This window comes from Squalius cephalus (assembly GCF_949319135.1).
Source record: "Squalius cephalus genome assembly, chromosome: 14".
Lineage (NCBI taxonomy): Eukaryota > Metazoa > Chordata > Actinopteri > Cypriniformes > Leuciscidae > Squalius > Squalius cephalus.
Window position 1 is genome coordinate 33836941 of NC_137135.1, and position 22398 is coordinate 33859338.

Genomic DNA, 22398 nt, shown 5'->3' on the forward strand with positions numbered 1-22398 from the left:
CAATGAACAGTTTGCATATTTAGAGAGATATTGATGTTTTCTCCTGTGTTGGCGTAGGCTTATAAATGATTCACCTTACAAATCTAATGAAATGGCGCACATTGTGTTTCCAGATGAACGTTATAAGCAATCCAAACACACAGCAAATGCAGAGATGGAGTTTGAGACGCTCCACCCATACCAATGATAACAGTTGATGTGTGAATGAAGCAGCTCTGAGACGCATGTAACCTACACGCATATAAATAATTAAAGCGCATATATTAAACCCGCAGGGCATGTATTTATTTAATTGGATCACAGCCTTTGTGAATTCACAATCGCACTATACTATAGTATGGTTTTTAAACGGATTAAATAGATGTGCAGCATTATAAAACGGTCTAATAATGCGGCTCATGGATACTCGTCTGTGGATGCGGCACTTACGGTATTTTGCCGGTTACTCAACACAGGTAAAGTGCAATCGAGGATTTTTTAAAAAAAAGAACTTGAATTTAATCAAGGAATTGTGACAACCCTAATGTAATGCATTTTTGTTAATAAATCCAAAAGGCCAAAAACATGAAAAAAGCTTTTCATTTCTGCACCCCTCTCTAGATACATTACCAGGGTTGAGTAGTAAACAGCTGCCACTAGTACTCTAATAGTCACTGGATTAATAGTCACACTGACCAGGCAAATACAACATCTTTTAGAGCCAAAATAGCACGTGGAGACCTGTGAGAACATACACACCTTGCTCCAGTTGGCTCTCTTCAGCTGAACCTCGGGTGCGTAGTCTTTCTTGGGCTGTAGACCGAAGGGTAGCTGAGGAACAGGAGGTGCCCATCCACCAAACCCGCCTGGAGGGGGCGGAGGCATTCCAGGACCGCCCATTGGAGGAGGTGGAGGAGGCATCCCGGGCATCCCGGGTGGAGGAGGGGGAGGAGGGGGCATGCCAGGTGCTCCAGGTAAAGGAGGAGGAGGAGGCGGCATACCAGCAGCGCCCGGCAATGGAGGAGGAGGAGGCGGCATGCCAGCAGCGCCCGGCAATGGAGGAGGAGGAGGAGGCATGCCATGTGCTCCAGGGAGAGGAGGAGGTGGAGGGGGCGGAGGCATGCCGGCTGCCCCAGGAAGAGGAGGAGGTGGTGGAGGTAAAGGCATGGATGTCTGTCCGGGAAGAGGAGGAGGAGGAGGAGGTGGAGGAGGACCTGAAGAGGGGAGGCAGGCTTCACCTGGACGAGGAGGGGGCGGAGCCACAGGCACATGCACGGTGATGACCTTCGCTTTGGCTTCTTTCAGATCTTTTGAAAGCTTGTCAATCTGAAAAACAAAAGAAACACAGAGGCGGTCATACATTAGCATCCAGTTCAAGATAATAAGTCAATCATATCTATAACTATTCTTACGTGATAACGTAAAAGAAATATTGTAAGGAGATGAAATCTAAAAAAAAAATCTAACAATTTAACATCAATTTAAAAAATAATTTAATAGATGGAGATATATATATATAGATGGATCATTATACACTGAATGTGTGTGCGTGCATATTTATATTATATATACATATACACATATATAACAATACAATATAATGTAAGCACTCAGTTAGCAAGCTTTTTGACATTTTAAAATCAATCATCTCTAATAATTCTTACACTAAGATATCTTTTGAAGTTTGGAATATAAATTAGGTTGCTGATAAATTTGTGACTGTTATGACACCATAGCATGAGACATCACTCACTTGTTCTTCATAAAATGTAAAAATCTAGTTAATCTTGTAATTGATGGAGGGAGAGAAGGAGGGAGAGAAAGACAGAAGAAGGTCAGGCCAGAGTTGGAAGCACATGAGGGAGTGTCTAAATTCATGTCTAATTAGTGGCATAATTTATTTACCCAGAACTTGGCAGAACTCATTAAAAATGACCAGCCTGCTAATGTCACATCAGACAGAGAGTTTGACTGTGAGATCTGGAGTAGTTCACGAGGCTCTAGCTGACGTCTCATTAAGGAGAAGTTTCTGATGCTTGTTTGTGTGCAGGTGACGGGTTGGTTTAGCTCAGCGAGTTCTCTCGGACGCTCCGTGTGCGGTCCAAACATCTCCCTGCACTTCTGCTGACGGTTGCGCTTCATCTCTTTCCACTGGAATTATCTGTAGTGCGTCTGTGTTTGTTAGATATAACCAGCAAACATCAGTTCTGTCCTGCCTGTTCTATTAATATCTCTCCTCACATTTGTTTACGCTCTTCTCTGTTTATTGTTCTCTCTCCCCTCACAGAGACACATTCTGGTCAACTTTGCGGTTTATTCCAGTTAAGAACTGCCCACAGAGAGTCTGATCCACATGCATTATTGTAAAATGCATGTAGAATTTTTTGTTAGAGTTTGAAATCCAATTTTGTTTGCCTACTTAAAGTTATTGGCACTTTAGAGTGATAAAGAAACATGCAAGAATGAGAAAAAGAGCGGGATAAGCATATTTAATTCATATAGTGAAGACTTATGTTGTGTTTTATTTAGACATTTGTTTATTCGATATCTATAGTATTTCCTTCTAAGTTATGTTGGGCCAGTTGTGTTTGGTGGCGCAGAATTGACACACTTCTCCTTTAAATGCCATCATTTCCTGTAGATGTGATGGTTTGTCCTGTACCTTCTCCTTCAGTTTGCTGATCTCTGACTGCAGGTCCTGGTTCTCTTTCTCTCTCTCGCTCTTCTCCTTCCCCAGCGTGTCTTTGTCAGCGCTGAGCTCCTGAACCTTCAGCTGGTAATCGGCCTCCATCTTCTTCAGCTCCACCTGCAGCTCGTGACGGGACGTCAACTCTGCCTCCAGCTGCACGGACACACGTCATCAGAACAACAATATACCTGAATAACCCCACAGCATGTGTACAAACTACTCAAAACACACGTTTGACTGCTAAAAAAAAATAAAAATTAATATATATGAAAAATACGTTATGAAAGCATTTTGAATGGTTTGAGATCCCCGTTCAAAAGTTTAGGGTTGATAAGATTTTATATTATATTATATTATATTATATAAATATATAAATATAATATAAATATAATATAATATATATAAATATAATATAAATATATTTTATTTTGGTAGGGTTTTTGGGTAACACTTTATTTTACAGTGTCATTGTTACGTTACATGAAGTTACTATATTAATAACTCTAAATTATGCATAATTACATGCAACTAACCCTCAACCGAATCAAACCCTATTCCTAACCCTAAAGTAAGTACATGTAGTTACTTAATGTTACTCAGTACTTAAATGTATAATTACAGTGTAACTATTAAGGCACCTTAAAATAAAGTGTAACCGATTTAATACATTTTTAAATGTTTTTTTTACATTTCTTATGCTTACCAAGGCTGATCAAAATATTGTGGAATATTATTACAATTTAAAATAACTGTTTCCTATGTGAATATATTGTAAAATGTACTTTATTCCTGTGATAAAAGCTGAATTTACAGCATCATTACTCCAGTCTTGTCACATGATACTTCAGAAATCATTATAATATGCTTTTATCATCATTTATTATCATCAATCTTGAAAAAAAAAATGCCTAATATTTTTGAGGACATCTGCTTTGGGATATTTTGATGAATACATATATTTGAAATGGAAAAATTTTGTAACATTATAAAAAGTTACTTTAACTTTTGATCAATTTAATGCATGCTCGCTGAAAGTATTCATTTCTTTTAAAAAACAATTTACTGAACCCAAACTTTTGAACAGTAGCGTATACGGCATGATATTTAAGAAAATAAGAGTATGCAATAAACATTCAAACAGCAGAGTGCCACATCAAATCCCAAGACTTCATTATATTGTATGATTAATGCTGTGCATGTCATTCAGAAGGTCATAGTCAACGCATTGCATGTCAAGCAGGATGGTGTGGTTGTGTACTGTGTGCAGAATATAAAGCTAAAATGGTATGAGTAGAGCTAGAATCTTCATTTGACCAAAGTGACGTATCGTGTCATCAATAAACTCTCACGTGACCATCACAGTTTATCACTATGAAGGTGGTTTATTGTTCTCTGTGGCGGCGAATAAGAGGACGGACTTGAAAACAAATCTGAGGTGAAATTGAGTCTCTCTGGATTTTAGTATTCACCTCACAAACTTCCAGAAAAAAACTGTCCTTCTCCCTCTCACAGACAGACGCTGACAATTTCCGGTGACATTGACAGCGGGTGTTTGCAAGTCAGACATGCAATTACGTGACAGCAGCGGAAATGGAAGGGTCGCACACACACACACACACTTTCTCCATGTGTTAATAATGAGAGTCATTCGCTGTCGCTCTTCTGACGACACACTGCTATTACTCTGGATTAGAAAGGAAAGGAGGAGAAGAGAGAGAAGAGTAAACACTCGCCTGACAAGCCTGATAGACACACTCTCACACACAAATGCATGAGCAAAGCAGAGATTATTTACTCTATTTTGGCTCTGACAGAGAAAATACAAACACACACACACACACACACACAGAGAGAGAGAGAGAGATAAAGTACATTTCAGGTTCTATTTACACCTGGTATTAAGATGCCTTGTGGTCGATCGGATCACAAGTAGACGAGGGTCACGTTCCCGTTCACACCTGGTGTTTTAATCCGTCTCTTTTGTCCACTTTCAACCACTTCGAGGGGAGGGTCTATGGGCGGGTAAATCTATGGGCTTTTTCAGATCTTTCCATCTAATGGATAAAATAAGCTCACGCAATTTACACATGAACACGACCGGAGACACAGAAAAACACACAGAGAACATCAGCTTTAGTTTCTTCTCTGACAGACGCAACACCAGCCGAACGCTGTGAGTGTGTGTTAGAAATCAGGAATGATGAGAGAACATTGTGCTTGGTGTGTTTTTCCTCTTCAAACCAAACTTTGGTCTCCAGTCGAAGTGTAAATCGCGTCTGGCTAGAGCGGTTCCCATAATGTTTAAGCATCAGGTCAGTAGACGGAGAGCAGACGGTGTTTTGTGTCTGTTTGAACACATTCGATCACATGAGCGTTTACACTACGAAAACAATCCAGTCGAATGCGTTTTCAACGAAAGTGGACAAGCTCAAAACGTTTTAGACCCCGTTTACACCTGTATTTAGCGTCGTCCACTTGTGATCCGATCGACCAAAATGCATCTTAACACCGCGCGCACACACACACACACACACGCAAGGTAATTGTAGACTGTGTTTGGAGAGTTTGGAGGGAAGATGTCAGGAAGAGACAGAAATCTCCGTTCTGCTTGTCTCACCTCCCAAATTACACATCTGTCAACTGACAGGCGCACTGAGACAGCGGGGGTGGGGGGGGGGTGGGGGGCGTCTGGGAGCAGAGGCTGTGTGTCTGTGTCTGTGTGTGTGTGTGTCTGTGTGTGATGCCGCAGTAGATCTGGTGTTGTTGATCCATAATGGAGGACGCTAATTTGGTTTAAATCTGTGTCATTCATACGAACTCAAGTGTGTTTGTCCGTGTGTCAATACCTTCTTTGCCAGATCCGTGGCCTTGGCTTCACTGATTTCCACTTTGGTCTGATCAACCATGTTATCTAGAAAGAAAGAGAGACAGACAGCGAGTGAATAGATGGTTTTAGAGGTGTGTGTGTGTGTGTATAAAGTGCCTTTCACTGCGACAAGTCTCTTTTCCTCCTGTGATTCGTGCTCTGATTACTGAACGATCTAATTAAAATCTGCAGCTCGCTCCGTCCCATCCCAAACTCACACTAAAATAAGAAAACCAGAAGCGTCTTTGAAATCACCACACAAAGGGCAGCGAGTGAGAATACATTTATACATCTAAAGCTGCTGGAAAACTCTTCTGTGTCTGTTCTCAAACCCTAAAGTCTCTGTGAACTCCAGATCAATATCACTCGCACGTGTGTCTGTTACAAACACCAACCTAAAAAGAGTCTGAGGAAAGCGGACTAAGCTTAGTTTAACCAGAGAGAGGGTCAGCGCTGACGTCAGCAGCCAACGGGAGGAGTTTCTGGTGAGATATGATAATGAGATCAGAGGTGACAGAGAACTTGAAGAAAGTTTTCGTTCAGCAGCTAGAAAGGACATTCGGAATTAAAAATGGAAGTACAACAGGAAGTAAAATTATGCAAGGAAAATTTGAAGTTGAAAGAAAAATACACAAGGAAGTTCATATGGAAGGAAGTCTGAAAGGACATACAGAAGTACAGAGCAAAGTATCATAAGCAAGTATTAAATGAAGGATGGAAGTATGGAAGGAAGTTTGAAAGGAAGAAATTATGACGAAAGTACAAAAGGAAGTATATAAGGAAAAATGAAGGAAAGGAGGGAAGTTTGGGAATATTGATGTAAGTATGGAAGGAAGTTCAAATGGAAGAAGGTGTGGAAAGAAGCTTGAAAGAAGTGATGAGGTATGAAAGAAAGTTCAGAAGTAAGGAAGTTCAGAGCTAAGTATGCATGGAAGTTCACAGGGACGTATAGAAGTATGACAGGAAGAACGGAAGCTATTGTGGAAGGAAGTTTGGAAGGAAACATGGTAATAAGTTTGAAAGTTCAGGAGGAGTAATGGAGATACATAAGTATGATGGAAGGAAATACAGAAGTTCATATGTAATATCAAATCTATAATCGATATTATTATCTATAATACATACATAAAGCTGGTTATTGTGTATTTAAAACTCGTTGAGTTTAGTAGTACTATTACAGAAATATTAACCGTTTCATTAATGTATGAGTGACATATATGCATCACATTGCAGTGTAATCCAAATGGATGGAAACTGTATATTCGATTCAAATAAATCTTACATTTAGGCCTACATTTTTTTTTTTGAGAACCTCAACACAGCTGAAGAAGCTTCGTCCAAACATCTGACCCACACAGCCGATGTGAGCCAAACCAGACACCGTCTCTGACAAATACTACATACTAATAATCAGAAAATGAGCTTGTTCTCATTAAATCCTGAAGAGCTTGTTTGTGAGGACTCTCAATGTCCAGCCGGATTACTCTGGATGAGACTGGAGATGATCTGAACGGTGCCACCCTGTGGTTCTATGTGGCATTTTAGTGTCTTGTGTGTGTGTGTGTGTGTGTGTACAAGTTTAACTATACTTGTGAGGGCTAGATGTCCTCACTTATATATTGATATATTATGACAACCGACTAGTAAGGACATTTTACGGATCATCACATCTTAAACGGCTCATCACATCTTAAACGGCTCATAAACATGCATTTATTTAAATCTAGTGTTTTACATATTTCTGTGATGGGTAGGTTTAGGGTAGGGGTTGAGTTAGGCCATAGAAAATAAAACATCATTAACCTGATATAAAATCAATGGAAGTCTATGCAATGTCCTCACTAATATAGTGAAACAAGTGTGTGTGTGTGTGTGTGTGTGTGTGTGTGTGTGTGTGTGTGTGTGTGTGTGTGTGTGTGTGTGTGTGTGTGTGTGTGTGTGTGTGTGTGTGTGTGTGCGTGTGCGTGTGTGTGCGTGTGTGTGCGTGCGTGTGTGTGTGCTTGTGTGTCTTACCAATCAGAAAACCCACGTCCAGTTCAAACTTCCTACATTTGAAGTCGGGATCACAGCCGTTCCTGTGCAGAACGATCTGAGCCGTACACTCATCGATGAGTTTGTAGTACTGAGGCCTGAGAGACAGAGAGAGACACGTCAATCGGTGTTGGACGACCATCAAGGAAGATCTGAAGCCAAACTGAGATATTGAGCACTGAGTTCATAAAATAAAGTACGAGATTTTCATCACACTGTTCGACACAGGGTCACACACACCAGCCGTCCATGACGACCTCCAGTGACCTTTCAAAATGACACACTGTAGATAATTTAAGGCAAGGCAAGTGTATTTATCCAACACAGTTCACACACAATGTAAATCAAAGTGCTCAACATAGCAAATTAAAAACATAAGAAGAAAACTGAAGAATAAATAAGACGACAAATAGTGCATAAGCTGATTTAAATCAATTGATGCCCAGAAATGGGCAGCTCACTAGTTTTGTATATTGGATTGTGTGTAACTGTGTAGTCAGATGTCATTTTAATGTGTGTGTGTGTGTGAGAGAGAGAGAGAGAGTGAAAATAGCTGACACCTGCGTGTTTGTGTGTGTGATGGTTTGATATTTGAGAGTTTGTTTCAGACAGTCCATTTGTGAGAAATCTGCCATCTTGACCTGGTGTGAAACGAACTCGATATGTTCTTCATTTTCCACCAAGCTGTTTCTTTTTCCTTTATTTGCCCTCTTTTCTCTCCCTCTCCCTCTCTCCATCAAGCTCCCGGATTCTTCCGTGGAGCGAGAGAGACCCCTAGTGTCCGTGTTTTTTAAACCCCAGCACCTCGTTTGAGTTTAACCAGGGGCTTTTGGAGAAATCAGAATAATCCTAATTAATTCTCTCTCGTCAGTGATTAAAGTGGTGAAACGAGAGTTTGTTTGTGGGCAGACGGGCCGCTCGGGGATTTGAGCTGCGGTTATATTTGGAGGATAATTATACGCAGGCGTCGCCACTTTCTGCCGTGTGTCAGCACATTAATCGCTGAAGAGAAACTCATGAAACGATTCTGCTGATGGCAGCGGAGAACGGCTCCGTCTCACGCTTCTCTTGCTCAGCTCCTTTCTGAAAACTCTCAGTTCTCGCTCATTTACCTCTTTACATAACATTTACTTCTCTTCTCTGCTCATAATCTACAACTAAACGAGCAGTTCATCTCATTAGATCGCCCTGAAATCATTCTGCGACCCTTCTTTTTTTCCTTTGTAATCATTTGTGAAATGTACTAGAGGAAATAGTTGCAAAGTAAATCCTACAGAAGATTTGTTTCAGTCCACCAGGTCTCACACTCGTCATTTAAACTCGGCGCAAGTTTGTGATTAACTTGTTTCTCACACAACAGACCTGGAATATAGTCCAACAGACTTCTGTTATGATTCTTCATGGCACTTGATGCTCATATGGGTGTCAGAATCATGAACGTTCTGCTAATCGTCTCAGACTTGACTGAATGAAGACAGAATTTTTATTTATGGGTGGACTTTTCCTTTAAGTTCTTCTCGAACATCTAAAAACAACTGGATGAAAGCATTCAAATCAATAGTGCGAAGAACTGAGAGACTGATAAGCATGAAATGAAGGACTAGAGATGCTCCTCAAACACGAAGTGTGAGAAAATATAAAAGAAAAAATTAGTATGCCATTCAAAACATATCCCGTGTTGTGTTCTTTAAACTCTAAATAATTAAGTACTCATTATGTATGCAGTACGAACGCTGTGCACAGTAAGAGAATTTTGATTATCCATGAAAAATCCCAAGTGATCGACTGCATTTGGTAAAACGCACAGGATGCAACAGAAGAAACTGTTATGCAATGAGCTAAAAAGTAGTATACAATATATACTGTGCAGTTCACTAACATTCCATTTCAAACATTCCTCTCTCTCTCTCTCTCTCTCTCTCTCTCTCTCTCTCTCTCTCTCTCTCTCTCTCTCTCTCTCTCTCTCTCTCTCTCTCTCTCTCTCTCTCTCTCACACACACACACACACACACACAGAGATGACAGAAACAGGCTCTCCAATTTCCTGCCTGTCGGATCACATTGAGCAGACAAGAAACAAGCAACAAGTCTGACATCCTGAAAGCATTTACAAACCCTCACACACACACAGTTTCTCCATCTGTCCGTGTCTTTTCATTCTCACACCATCTCTTTGTTCTGTGTGTGTGTGTGTGAGCGAGAGAGAGAGAGAGAGAGAGAGAGAGAGAGAGAGAGAGAGAGAGAGAGAGAGAGAGAGAGAGAGCGATAGAGAGAGAGAGAGAGAGAGAGAGAGAGAGAGAGAGAGAGAGAGAGAGAGAGAGAGAGAGAGAGAGAGAGAGAAGAGTGTGTGGGTGATTTTAGACGTGCAGGTTAGAGAAACAGAAATGAAAGAAATGTGTGTCTTTTCTCCACTGCAATCATTTCCCTGCCAAAAAACCTTCTAAATGCATTGGCGTGTGTGTGTGTCTGGTAGTTAATTGAAGCGGGGGTGTCATACAGTGGCTGTGTTCTTATTTAGAGCCGGTCGCCATCGGCAACCGCATCCGCCTCCTGCTGCCCATCAATCAAACGTCTCCTAGTCTCAGACTACATCCATCTCTCGTTTCCCTCCTTTATCCATAAACTCTCACTTTGTAGTGAGAATAACTACAATATCATCTCTTAAAGGGACAGTTCAGCTGAAAATGATCATTCTGTCATTATTTATTCACCCTTATTTTGATCCAAACCAGTATGACTTATTTTCTGTTGTGTAACATAACAGGAAAAAAAAATGTGTAAAAGACTGTCCTGGTTGCTCTTTTTCAGTCAGTTATACTGAAGAGAGAGTGAGGCAAAAGCATCATAACAGTAGTCCATAAGACTTGTGCACTTATTCCACCATATTTGATGACATGATTTGAGATGTTAACCACTGTGATCAGATGAGTCAGTAGCTGCGTTTCCATTACCCTTCAAATTGCGCAAATTGAAATTGCGAATTGAAAATACCCCCAATGGAAACACGTCAATTTCACAAAAACTCCCATTTATCGCAAAAAAGTTTTTACGCTCACATGAGGGGGTTTTTCAGGCAATTCGAAAAATAAATATTTCGCAAAACTGCAATGGAAACAGTTTTTGCGCATTTACAGGTCACCTGACGTAGATGACGCGGTGTGTTTGGACAGAATACGAGACAGAGTTATTTATTAAATTCATAAAAGACAAAATAATTACAGGAATAATGGATTCTAAACCTCAAAGAAATGCCACAATCAAAGACCTCGAAGCAGAAATGAGGGAGAAACACCCAGAAACACCTCATATGTGCCGCTCGCATGTATAATAAGGGTCGTTCCTTACCATTAATGATTGGAAAACACACATACGTCTCCTTCCATTAATAATAATGGCCAGTGCAGTGGCTGGGATATAGCACATAAACTAATTAATACAATTTATCTCTGCTAAAGCTACAAAATGACTTTCTCTTTCTCTTTTGTTGTTTGATTATTACTGGTGTGACACACAGCTGCGGGTACATTATGCTGCTGTCACTTTAAGAAGAATACACAGATCCAATATAATGATACGCATCTGTTTTCTTTTTTCAGCGCATCCCATTTCTTGTTTACAACACATAACCGACTGTGTTTACGAGGATACTCTGCAAGACGGGCAACAGCACGAGCTCCAGTCTTGATGTTTAAACTGACAGGTAGGGCTGGACCCGAATATTCGAATATTCGTTCAGTGGGATGGTATTCGATTTGAAAATTTGACATTCGAATATTCGGGGTTTTTTTTGTTTTTTTTTTGCACACCTGGGATCCCCCGCGAAACAGTTCTCATTCGCGCTTGAATAAGGCCGGCGACACACTGGCTGCGTGGCGTGTCCGTTTTTATTTCGGCTCCCATGTTAACAGGTTGGAGTTTGCAATGCAAACTGCCTGCGTGAGACGAGTCTTTCAGGCGCGGCTCGAGCCACGCGGAAAACGCGTGCATGCTAGAAATAGAACCGACGCCTTGAGTGTTCCAGCAACGGGAGTGTTCTCTGGCTAGAGCGCAGAACAGCGGAGTTTGTATGGACACAAGTGCATGTCTGAGCTTGTGTTTTGGGTTAAGCTGCGTTGCTTTGACATTGTGGAAAATAGAATAATAGAAACAAAATGTATTAGCCTTTTTACCCGTTATTATCAAATCTAAATTAATCTCGTTTTTAATTTAACTTAATTTCGTTTTTCTTTATTTAAATTTAATTTTTCTTTATTTAAATTTAATTTTTTCTTTATTTAAATTTCGTTTTTCTTTATTTAAATTTCATTTTTCTTTATTTAAATTCCGTTTTTAATTTAACTTAATTTCGTTTTTCTTTATTTAAATTTAATTTCTTTATTTAAATTTCATTTTTTCTTTATTTAAATTTCGTTTTTCTTTATTTTAATTTCGTTTTTCTTTATTTAAATTTCGTTTTTCTTTATTTAAATTTCATTTTTCTTTATTTAAATTTCATTTTTCTTTATTTAAATTTCATTTTTTCTTTATTTAAATTTCGTTTTTTCTTTATTTAAATTTCGTTTTTCTTTATTTAAATTTCGTTTTTCTTTATTTAAATCTACCCTTTACTGTCTCAGTAATTTGTTAGTCAGAAAAATATTAGACTACCTTAAAAGTATTGCTTAAGTTAACAGACCTGTGTGTGTGCGTTTTATATCACTAATGCAGTGTCTGTTCTCGGAGCATATAAGCCCTGCTCGCGTGAGGTGCGCCGCCTCCCGCTCGCGCTGTTCTGTAGTTTACTAAAAGTTTATTAATTCTGAATGTCTCGCGTGTCCATCTATATTGCACCAAATGCGACACTGCACTCCCTTGTGAAGTCGATTGGATGAACGGTTCTCGAAATAATCAAAATGCAAACGGACAGACAGACACAGATTCCTGCCTTTATTAGAGAGGAGAATATGTTCAGCACCCTCTCTCCGAAGCTTCGAATATTCGATGTTCCTTACTACCGAAGCTTCGAAGCTCAAAAAAAATGGTATTCGGACCAGCCCTACTGACAGGACTTAAAAACACATGCAAATGAATCAAATCATTTCAATCAAATTCGACTGGTCGAGACTGTTTTCCAAAGATCGAGAAGTGTACTGTCTTTATAAAGTATCTTCTTATTAAACTGTCTGTACACTTACAAGTTCTCAATGCTTCGGTTTGCACGTAGTGACCCCTCATTATGCTACCGTGTTAGTGTGGGGCCTTGTTAGTGGTATTAACTAGCGATTTCGTTTAACTTACTCTATTCCCTATATACTAGCGTTATAAGCTAATCAGTGGTTCGAGCTAAAACTGGGTACATTCGATTAGCATGAAAACACATCCCAGAGAACGGTCGAGTCGGTACCCATGTGTTATTAACCCCTAGGTTCATTTTGCACCGGAATTGTCCTTTAAAGATAATAATTCTGGTGAGCGGCACTATTTATGTGTCGTGGAGTATTGTGTTCCAGCTCAGTCACTTCTATGACTTTTATCATGCAGTCTACACAGACAGCAGACAGGCTAGGGAACTTACAAGGGGTTTTAAAACGGAGCTTTTATATCATGTCTCACTCCTCCAACTCACTCTTTCTTCTTTCCTGCTCTCCTCAATCTAAACTCTTGACAGGTGTTTTTCTTGCTCCTCAACCCCACAATAACCTCACTTTCTGCCATTTTTCGCAACCTGAGAGAAGTTGACATCTCTAACATCAGTGATTGACAGCCAAATAACCCTCGAGGCTCAGACTTATATATGTATGTCAGCGATGTGACAGACAACTAGTCGTCAATCACGGTTCCATGAATACAGCACACATCAACTGAATTCGCTCAAAGTTCAATTGTGACGTCTGTAATTCTCAGAGAAGGTCAAAGGTCATAGTAGGGGTTAGTGTGGGGTGATGTGCGCTCATACCTGGACATGTAGTCGTTTCGCACCAGAAGCAGGTGCTGGAGCAGCGACAGGAACAGAGGTTCGGCTTTAGAGTCCTTTACTGTGCTCATCAAGATCTGGAAGACTTCAGTCACATCAGTGAACACACAGAGTTAAAGAACAACAACATTACTCAGAATAACTGAAAATATACTTGTTAACTACACTATTAAACACATTAAGCAGAAATAAAATAAAATATTTGATGATAAAAACAGCTTGAACTTATTTCAGTTCACTGGCCAGCCAAAATGTCAATTTCTTTGTTTAGTTTAAGTTGACATACTAAAATTACTATCTGAAATAAAACTAACACTGAATTAGAAGAAACAAACTTATATTAAAAAAGTATATAGTTTATATAAAAAGCACAACATATTACTAAAACTAAAAACTTAAAATATAAAAATAAAAGCTAATTGAAAATATTAATAAAACTATAATAGTACACAAATACTAAAACATCATGTAAATTACATGAATAGTAGGCTATTTTTCATTCATCTCTACTGTGATAATTTCTAAGACTATATAATGATGCAACCTTCTCAAATAAATATTACATAAATAATAATATCTCAATTAAACAATGTATTTTTGAATGATGGATTTAGGCTAGACTTTCTGATGACACCTGGTGGACAAAACCTGAAAATAAGATGTTTATAAAATATTTAAAAAGGTCATATACATTTTTTTTTAATAGTCTACTTATAATGTTAATGGAGGCATCTTGCACCAAATAAGTCATAAATTAGTTTTCATGATCATTTTCACCATCTCTCTGACTCTTAAATGAGACAATTAAACAAAACTACTGCTTTTGTCTTCTTTTTTTTACTACTGTGCTTTCTAAATGTAAATGAACCTATGCTATGATTGGGAAATATCTTCACATTGGAAATGAGGAAAACGTATATATTTTTTTTTTTTTATAAAAAAACAAACAAAATCCTGTATTATGTGATATGACCCTCAATAGAGTGTAAATAAAGGATCGTCTTGTAAAAATGATTCTGCACTTTTGAGACCTCTGGCGGTCATCTTAGAAACTACAATCAGATGCAGCTAAATATTTTTAAACCTACAAAGCCCAGCACTGAACTCAAAGCTTTTGAAAAGCGTGTTGGAGAGATGATTAACGTCAGCAGTGAAGGATATTCCATCTCGATGCGGACATCATCCAACCGCGAGCGCAGATCCTCAGAGTCTTCTTCAGCCTGCTCTTCAAACACCTGCAACTGAACCTTGAGCTCCTCGTTCTCGATCGACCTCACTTCCTACACACACAGATGGAGAATTTAAGTGAAATTTTGAATGGTGTGTGATTTTCAGTAGTGTGATATTCCCAGTAACAAACAAGTGACAAAATGCACGTTATGCTTCATTGCACATGTACAGAAGAGACACGAGACAATCAAAACATGTTGTCAAATCTGATTCATTCTGCAAAAATTATATTTATGATATTTTCTGTGTTTAAATGTTTAAATGTAGATCTATCTATCTATCTATCTATCTATCTATCTATCTATCTATCTATGTTTATTTTTATTGCCCTCTTTCCTTCTTTCTTTTTCAGACCATCTTTTTTTGGTGTGAATATGGCTGTATATGTTGTCACAAGATACCAGAAACATTATGTTATTATAAAATGTATATTTTTTTAAATATTAAAAAAAGATAATATTGACATTAATATGTAACATATGTAAGTAAAGTACACTCTTCGAAGAAAAGGTTCTATATGGAACCTTCAAGAATTCTGTTAGGTGCTTCATATATAGAACCTTTTAGGGGTTCCATTCTTTATTTTAATTAAATTTTATGAATTAAACCGAAGTTACGTGTTAAACTAAACTATTATGCAATAATTTAAGACATTACTCCTATAGAACCTTTTTGGCATAAAGGGTTATTAAACATTGAGTTAAGAAGAGTTCTATATAGAACCCCATTGAACCTTTATATATATATATATATATATATATATATATATATATATATATATATATATATATATATATATATAGTATAGTCTTGTGTTTTTGCAGTGACTGAAACCCTGTGTGTGTGTTCTGACCTTCAGCATGTCTTTGAGTCCCAGTCTCATGAGCTCTGATCTCAGATGGATCCTGAAGTCCAGTTCCTCCACGCGACTGATGAGAGCATTGATCAGCTGCATACAGCCGGCCTGCGCACACACACACACACACACACACACACACACACGTTTCAGTCGACATCATTAGGGCAGGTGAGGGTTAATGACTCGACCCTGTGTGTCATAGCTTGTGTTTGACCTTGAGAGTGATGGAGTTTTTCTGCATGCCGGACAGCAGCGGCTGGAACCTCTCGATCTCCTGCTCTTCAGCATGCTCAGTGATACACTCCAGAACACGCTCGTGACTGAAACACACACACACACATATCATCTTACACTTATTAAAGGTGCATCTTAAAACTGTCCATCTCAGCCGTGGCTCATCATTCTCATTTAAGGTTGTTCGTAGTCAGAATGATAATTTCACGTTAATTTATAATGACTTGCTAATGTATAATTGGCTCACTTTAACACAAACTAAAACTTAATAAAAACGATATAGACTAATAAATTTTAAAAAATGTAAACTAATACGAAAAAATTACTAAAACTTTAAATAAATTAAAATACAAACAGAAAATATAAAAATAAATTTACTTCAAAATATATATATATATAAAAAAAATACTAAATAGTTTTTTTTTTTTAATATTTGTGTAAATATTAGTGCTGTCAAATTGATTAATCGCATCTAACATAAAAGTATGTATATGTGTGTGTATGTATACGTGTGTGTGCGTATGTGTGTGTATGTGTGTGTGTAAAAAAAAAAAAAAAAATTATATATATATATATATATATATATATATTAGGGCTGTCAAAGTTAGCGCGTTAATCACGCGTTAACGCAAAATCATATTAACGGCACTAATTTTTTTAACGTGCGATTAACGCAGCGCGTATTTTCTGTTTGACCCGTGGCCCAACCCCTAGTTGGAGAAATGGAGATACACAGTGTTGCTAACTTAGCGACATTGCAGAACCCTTTAGCGATTTTTTCCCTTCAACAAAGCGCCCAAACCTTATTTAGTTTCTGAGAATCTACCGGTACCGCCGGTACTGCTCTCTCAGCACGCGCGCGCACCTCTCGCTCGCTCGCTCTTTCTCTCTGCGTCTCGCGCGGAGGAGCAGCGCTTTAACTCAGTTAAGCACAGATATTATGTTGCTTCTCTATTTTTACAAGTATAGCCGAAATCAGAGCACAGATATTGTCTTTATCTTATGTGAATTTGATTTCACCAGACGACGGCTCGATTATCAGGATTTTTGTGCAGATTAACGTCTTGGAAGGGAGACCTGGTTATGTCTTAATGGGTCGCGTTTCAGTCACCATTTCAAATTCATTCCGTTGTTTGACAACAGAAACAGTAAAATATACCAATGAAAACAGTTTTATTGAGAATTTAGCTTCATCAAAATGGGCACAGAGAGAGACAAACTACAATGTAATAGGCTAATAAATAATAAATGTACATTTAGTATTTTCAGAAGAGCTGCCCTGTCATGCAAAAATCTAAACATGTTTGTGTTAGTAAATTGCTCAGTGCAAAGAAAGAGAAGTAATGGTAACCTGGCATTTTTTTGTTCTTTCTATGTGTCTAATAGACATGAACAAGTTCTTTGAAAAACATCTGTGACCTTTGAAACATGTCTCGTCCTTATGCTCTATATTGACTATGGTTTCAATAATAAACATACATTTGCATAAAGCATCTATATTTATCCATGCCCACGTTGATTAGAGTATTACAAACTTGAAAAGTATTAATTTAAGGTAGGCTACATTTAGAACAATTAAAAAAAAAATGCGATTAAATGCGATTAATCGCGAGTTAACTCATGACAATATGCGATTAATCGCGATTAAAAAATTTAATCGATTGACAGCCCTAATATATATATATATATATATATATATATACACACATACTCACACATATACATATATTTACACACACATACATATGTGTGTGTGTGTGTGTGTGTGTGTTTGTGTATATATATATGTGTGTGTGTGTGTGTGTGTGTGTGTGTGTGTGTGTGTGCTGTATACATAATCGATTTTACAGCACTAGTTCATACATGTTTTCTAATGCTATAATCTATAATTTATAATAAAATGATAAGTAGTGACAGTAATAATGTTTTTTGTCTGTGTTCCATCCCATAGTTATACTAAAGGACTATTGCTATGGTAACCTCCTCAGGTGAACATGATTTCTGTTATCGGGCATCTATTTGGCACCAGGCAAAAATGCACTTGATGAGCTTGTGTGGCTATACAAATACTGTCAGACCACCTCAACACAGCTTCACACACACTCACGTGTTGCCGGGATGCTCCAGGATACAGATGGCAGACAGAATTTTGACAACATCTACCATCATGTGCGGGACTCTGGGATTGATTGATCGCACGAGGAGAGGGATTCCCTCCGGTGACGTCAGCATGGCTTTAAGACCGTGCTGAGAGAGAAAGAGACATTAATAACGGTTTCCACATGTGTCTGTACGCGTGTAATTAATACGAGCTCAGATCTTCTCTCACCTTGTTGTTCATGAACGCTTTGAGACATCGAATGATCTCATGTTGACATTTAACACCAATCCCAGCATTCCTGCGAAACACAGAGAGCGAGAGAAATAAATCACATCATCGTGTACTCAAGGTGTATATTGAAATCATTAGCATCCGGGATCATAATTACTCATAATTATTGACCAATTAGCATATAATATAAGATACATTAAAACAAAAATATTAGGTGTCTATCAAAACTCTTTAGTCGTGACTACAATGACAATGACATCTGGTACCTTATCTTTTAATTTTTCTACTAAATATAAATGAAATGCAATCGCAACTCCTTAAATCATATAAGCAGTTGAAGTAAATAAATAAAAACAGATGAATCCTGCACAATGCTATAGCTTGCAAATCTTATTTTAATGTAACGTTTCGGTCACGAGACCTTCATCAGGAATTGTTATGTTTTACATATAGTTTTCATATTTTACTCCTAGAATGTTTCTTTAATATTTGCTTTAAAAACTACTTTCAGCAACATTATCACAGCTCTAAAGGTGAATGAAATATTCAGGAGTTAAAACGTTCCCTCAATGCAGAATCACTCTTATATAGGACACATCTAGAAAATGAACATTTTGTATGTGTGTTTGTGTCATACAAGGGTTCTTCTCTCTCATCTTGAAGTTTCTTGAGGAACGCCAGAAGCAAAGCCAAACCCTCGGCTCCGAACGTCTGGACCCAACTGAGAAAAGAAAACACACACACATAGCGATCAGCTGAAATCAGACACATAGAAATGGCTCACTGTAATTGTGTGTGTGTGTGTGTGTGTGTGTGTGTACCTGACGGGGTTGTTGTTTAATGACACCCGAAGTGACTCCAGGCAGCCCAGTAACTGTGCGTCTCTCAGATCGGTCTTCAGTTCCTGGATGTACATCAGCGCCGACTTCGAGCTCTCCTTCTGGCTCCTACCCTGAAACACACACACACACACACACAGAGCGTAGAGTGAGTTTACAGTATGAACAAGTGCAGTGCTGATGTCACACACCCGTAATGACGCTCTAAAGCACATTAAAGCTTTACATGGTCTGCATTAGCGGAACTTTTTTTTAATCAATATTTTCTCTTAAAGGGACAGTTCACCCAAAAATGTAAATTCTGTCATCATTTACTCACCCTCAAGTTGTTCCAACCCTGTATGAGTTTTTGGTTACACTTTATTTTACAGTGTCATTGTTACAGTGAAATTATATATTTAAGTGCTGAGTAATATTAAGCAACCACATGTACTTACTATAGAGTTAGGGTAGGATTAGGGTTTGGTTGAGGGTTAGTTGCATGCAATTATGCATAATTAACTGTTAATCCTATTGTAAGTACATGTAACATATGTAACAAGGACACTGTAAAATAAAGTGTTACCAAGTTTTTTTCTTCTGCAGAACACAAAAGATGATATTTTGTATATATACTGGTAGACACGATTAACCGGTAGAAATTTATCAACCAAATTTTGGACTATCGTTTCGATCACGATTACGCTCATGTGACGTTGCTGTGCTGCGCGGTCACGAAAGCTTATCGTTTGCATGCGTTTTTAAGTACACGGTTTAAAACCAAGTGTTAAACCGTTGAAGCACAATTAGCAGCAAAAGAGAACTCATTTCAGAATATGAATGTGCTGTCTGAGAGACATGAATAAAGCGTGTAAGAACTGAACTGTGTGTTTTTGCCGCCTCATTAGGCTTGAACAGTTAAATACACATGACTATGTGTCAAAATGACCATGTATTTGCAAGTAAACACAGTAAGTTATGTCTTCAGTGAACGTAATCAGATGAGAAAGATAACTCACGAGTATATTGGATCCGTGCAGTCGGTCTTAAAGTAAATTCACCTGTCATTATTAATGCTAATCAAACAACAAAAAAGAGAAAATCTCTCTCTGCTCTAGACTGAATCAGTTTAGTAACTGTAATAAGAATAAATGTATATATAATTTACACAGTAAAGACTATGCATTGTGTTTTTATACATTTCTTTACTTTATACAATTTATGTAGAAGCCTATTTTTTTATTGATAATGCATGAGATTTTTTAGGTAGGTCTATTTCATTTATCACTAATTACTTGTCTTCAGTAATCTTGAGAGGTTTTTAGACTAGTATTACTTTCTTTAAATGATATTGAAAATGGTGATAAGAATTATGAAATCTCATTGGTATCAAAAATGTATTTCATAAAAACCTTATTTAAAGCAAAAATAACTACAGTAGTCAACATTGAAGTGAATCAAAAAAGTTGATCAAAGTTGTCCTATAAAAATTATCCTAGTAATATATTTTATTTATATATATATATATATATATATATATATATATATATATATATATATATATATATATATATATATATATATATATATATATATATATATATATATATAAATAATAAAAACAATAATAACAATAATAATTATTAATATTATTATTATTAATAATAATATAATAATTATATATGAATGAGGCATTTATATATAATATAATATAATATAATATAATATAATATAATATAATATAATATAATATAAAAGTAGTTATATAAGACAAGAACGGGTATTGTTCAAAATTCATGTATAACTTTGATGAACTTCTTCAAAATATCTTCTTTTGTGTTCAGCAGAAGGAAACTCATACAGGTTTGGAACAACTTGAGGAAGAGTAAATGATGACAATTTTCATTTTCAAACTGTCTCTTTAACTAGAAAAAAAAAACATAATATGTATTTCCTGCCAGTCTGACTCTTATTATTAGGCCACGACTTCCTGTGATCAACGCTGTGATAAAATGTTCAGCATCATTACTCCAGTATCATACTCTGATTATTATTTTCAGTGTTGAGAACAGTTGTGCTGCTTCATATGTTTGATGGAAACTGTGACACTTTTTCAGGACTGATGAATAGAAAGTTTAAGAACAGCATTTATTTGAAATGGAAATCTTTTGCACGATTGAATTCAAAACTGCAATGATTGATATAATCATTGCAACGGACGGGACAAAACAATCTGATTCTGTATGTGAAATAGATGTGCATTACGTCTGAGAGATTAAATGCAAACTGATAGACCTGACACTCTCTGTGTTTCTCTTTGCCCTTCATTCTAATAGTTATTTTTCACTTGATCTTTTTATAAACAATGTTTAATTATAAACATTTTCAAAGCTACATGCTACTTAAATGTATTATTTACTTAGAACTGTTATCATCATAAATAATAAACTCATTTAATTTTATTTATTTATTTTTCAAAAAGTGAAATATAGTAGTAAAACACTTCCAACAGTATTTGCTATGGTTTCAAGAACTATGAAACTGACTGATATTGGTACAGACTACTGGAATTTTTGTACTGTAACAATGCTATTTATATATATTTAATACATTAACAGATCATATAATATATTATTTATATTATTTTATCTGTATTGGTCTGACTGGTCCACTATTGAATATTTAATAAATTAACAAATCCGCTAATATATTATTTTATCTGTATTTGTCTGACTGGTCCACTATTGAATATTTAATAAATTAACAGATCAGCTAATATATGATTTATTTAATTTTTTCTGTATTGGTCTGACTGGTTCAATATTGAAAAAGTACAAATAAATAAATCTGAAACTAGTCCCGTGTCAGTAGAATGAAATGACATGTATAAGCAGATTATGATCCGGATGAACACCAGCAGTGTCCTCTCTGAAATAAAACTACTCATATCGTGATATAAGATTTTGCCTAATAATTGTTTACTAACAAACATTTTCAAAGCTACATGCTGCTTAAATGTATTATTTACTTATAATTACTATCATCATAAATAATAAACTCATTTAATTCAATTAATATTTTTATTTTCAAAAAGTTAAATATAGTAGAGAAATACAATTCCAACAGTATTTGCTATGGTATCGATTTTACTATAATATGGTATGGTAAATTTACTGATATTGGTATCGAATACTGGAATTTTTATACCGTAACAATGCTATTTATATATATATATATATATATACACATATATAATCTGATCTGTTAATTTCTTAAATAGTAAAATATATATATATATTTAATAAATACATTTAATATTAATAAATATATATATATATATATATATATATATATATATATATAAATATATATATATATATATATATATATATATATATATATATATG

The 22398-nt window shown here is 36.7% G+C and overlaps 1 protein-coding gene across 1 annotated transcript in view; it reads right to left on the reverse strand.

Moving 5' to 3' along the window:
* diaph1 (diaphanous related formin 1) overlaps positions 1–22398 on the reverse strand; it is a 119070-nt gene that overhangs the window by 67865 nt on the left and 28807 nt on the right. Inside the window, exons 5-16 of the mRNA XM_079892031.1 lie at positions 18995–19125; positions 18811–18894; positions 18171–18240; positions 17949–18088; positions 15822–15927; positions 15602–15712; positions 14680–14798; positions 13501–13617; positions 7548–7663; positions 5515–5579; positions 2642–2821; positions 739–1305 (exon numbers count right to left, since the gene is read on the reverse strand). Of these exons, the coding sequence (XP_079748157.1) occupies positions 739–1305; positions 2642–2821; positions 5515–5579; positions 7548–7663; positions 13501–13617; positions 14680–14798; positions 15602–15712; positions 15822–15927; positions 17949–18088; positions 18171–18240; positions 18811–18894; positions 18995–19125 (1806 nt within the window). The remainder of the gene's footprint in view (positions 1–738; positions 1306–2641; positions 2822–5514; positions 5580–7547; positions 7664–13500; positions 13618–14679; positions 14799–15601; positions 15713–15821; positions 15928–17948; positions 18089–18170; positions 18241–18810; positions 18895–18994; positions 19126–22398) is intronic.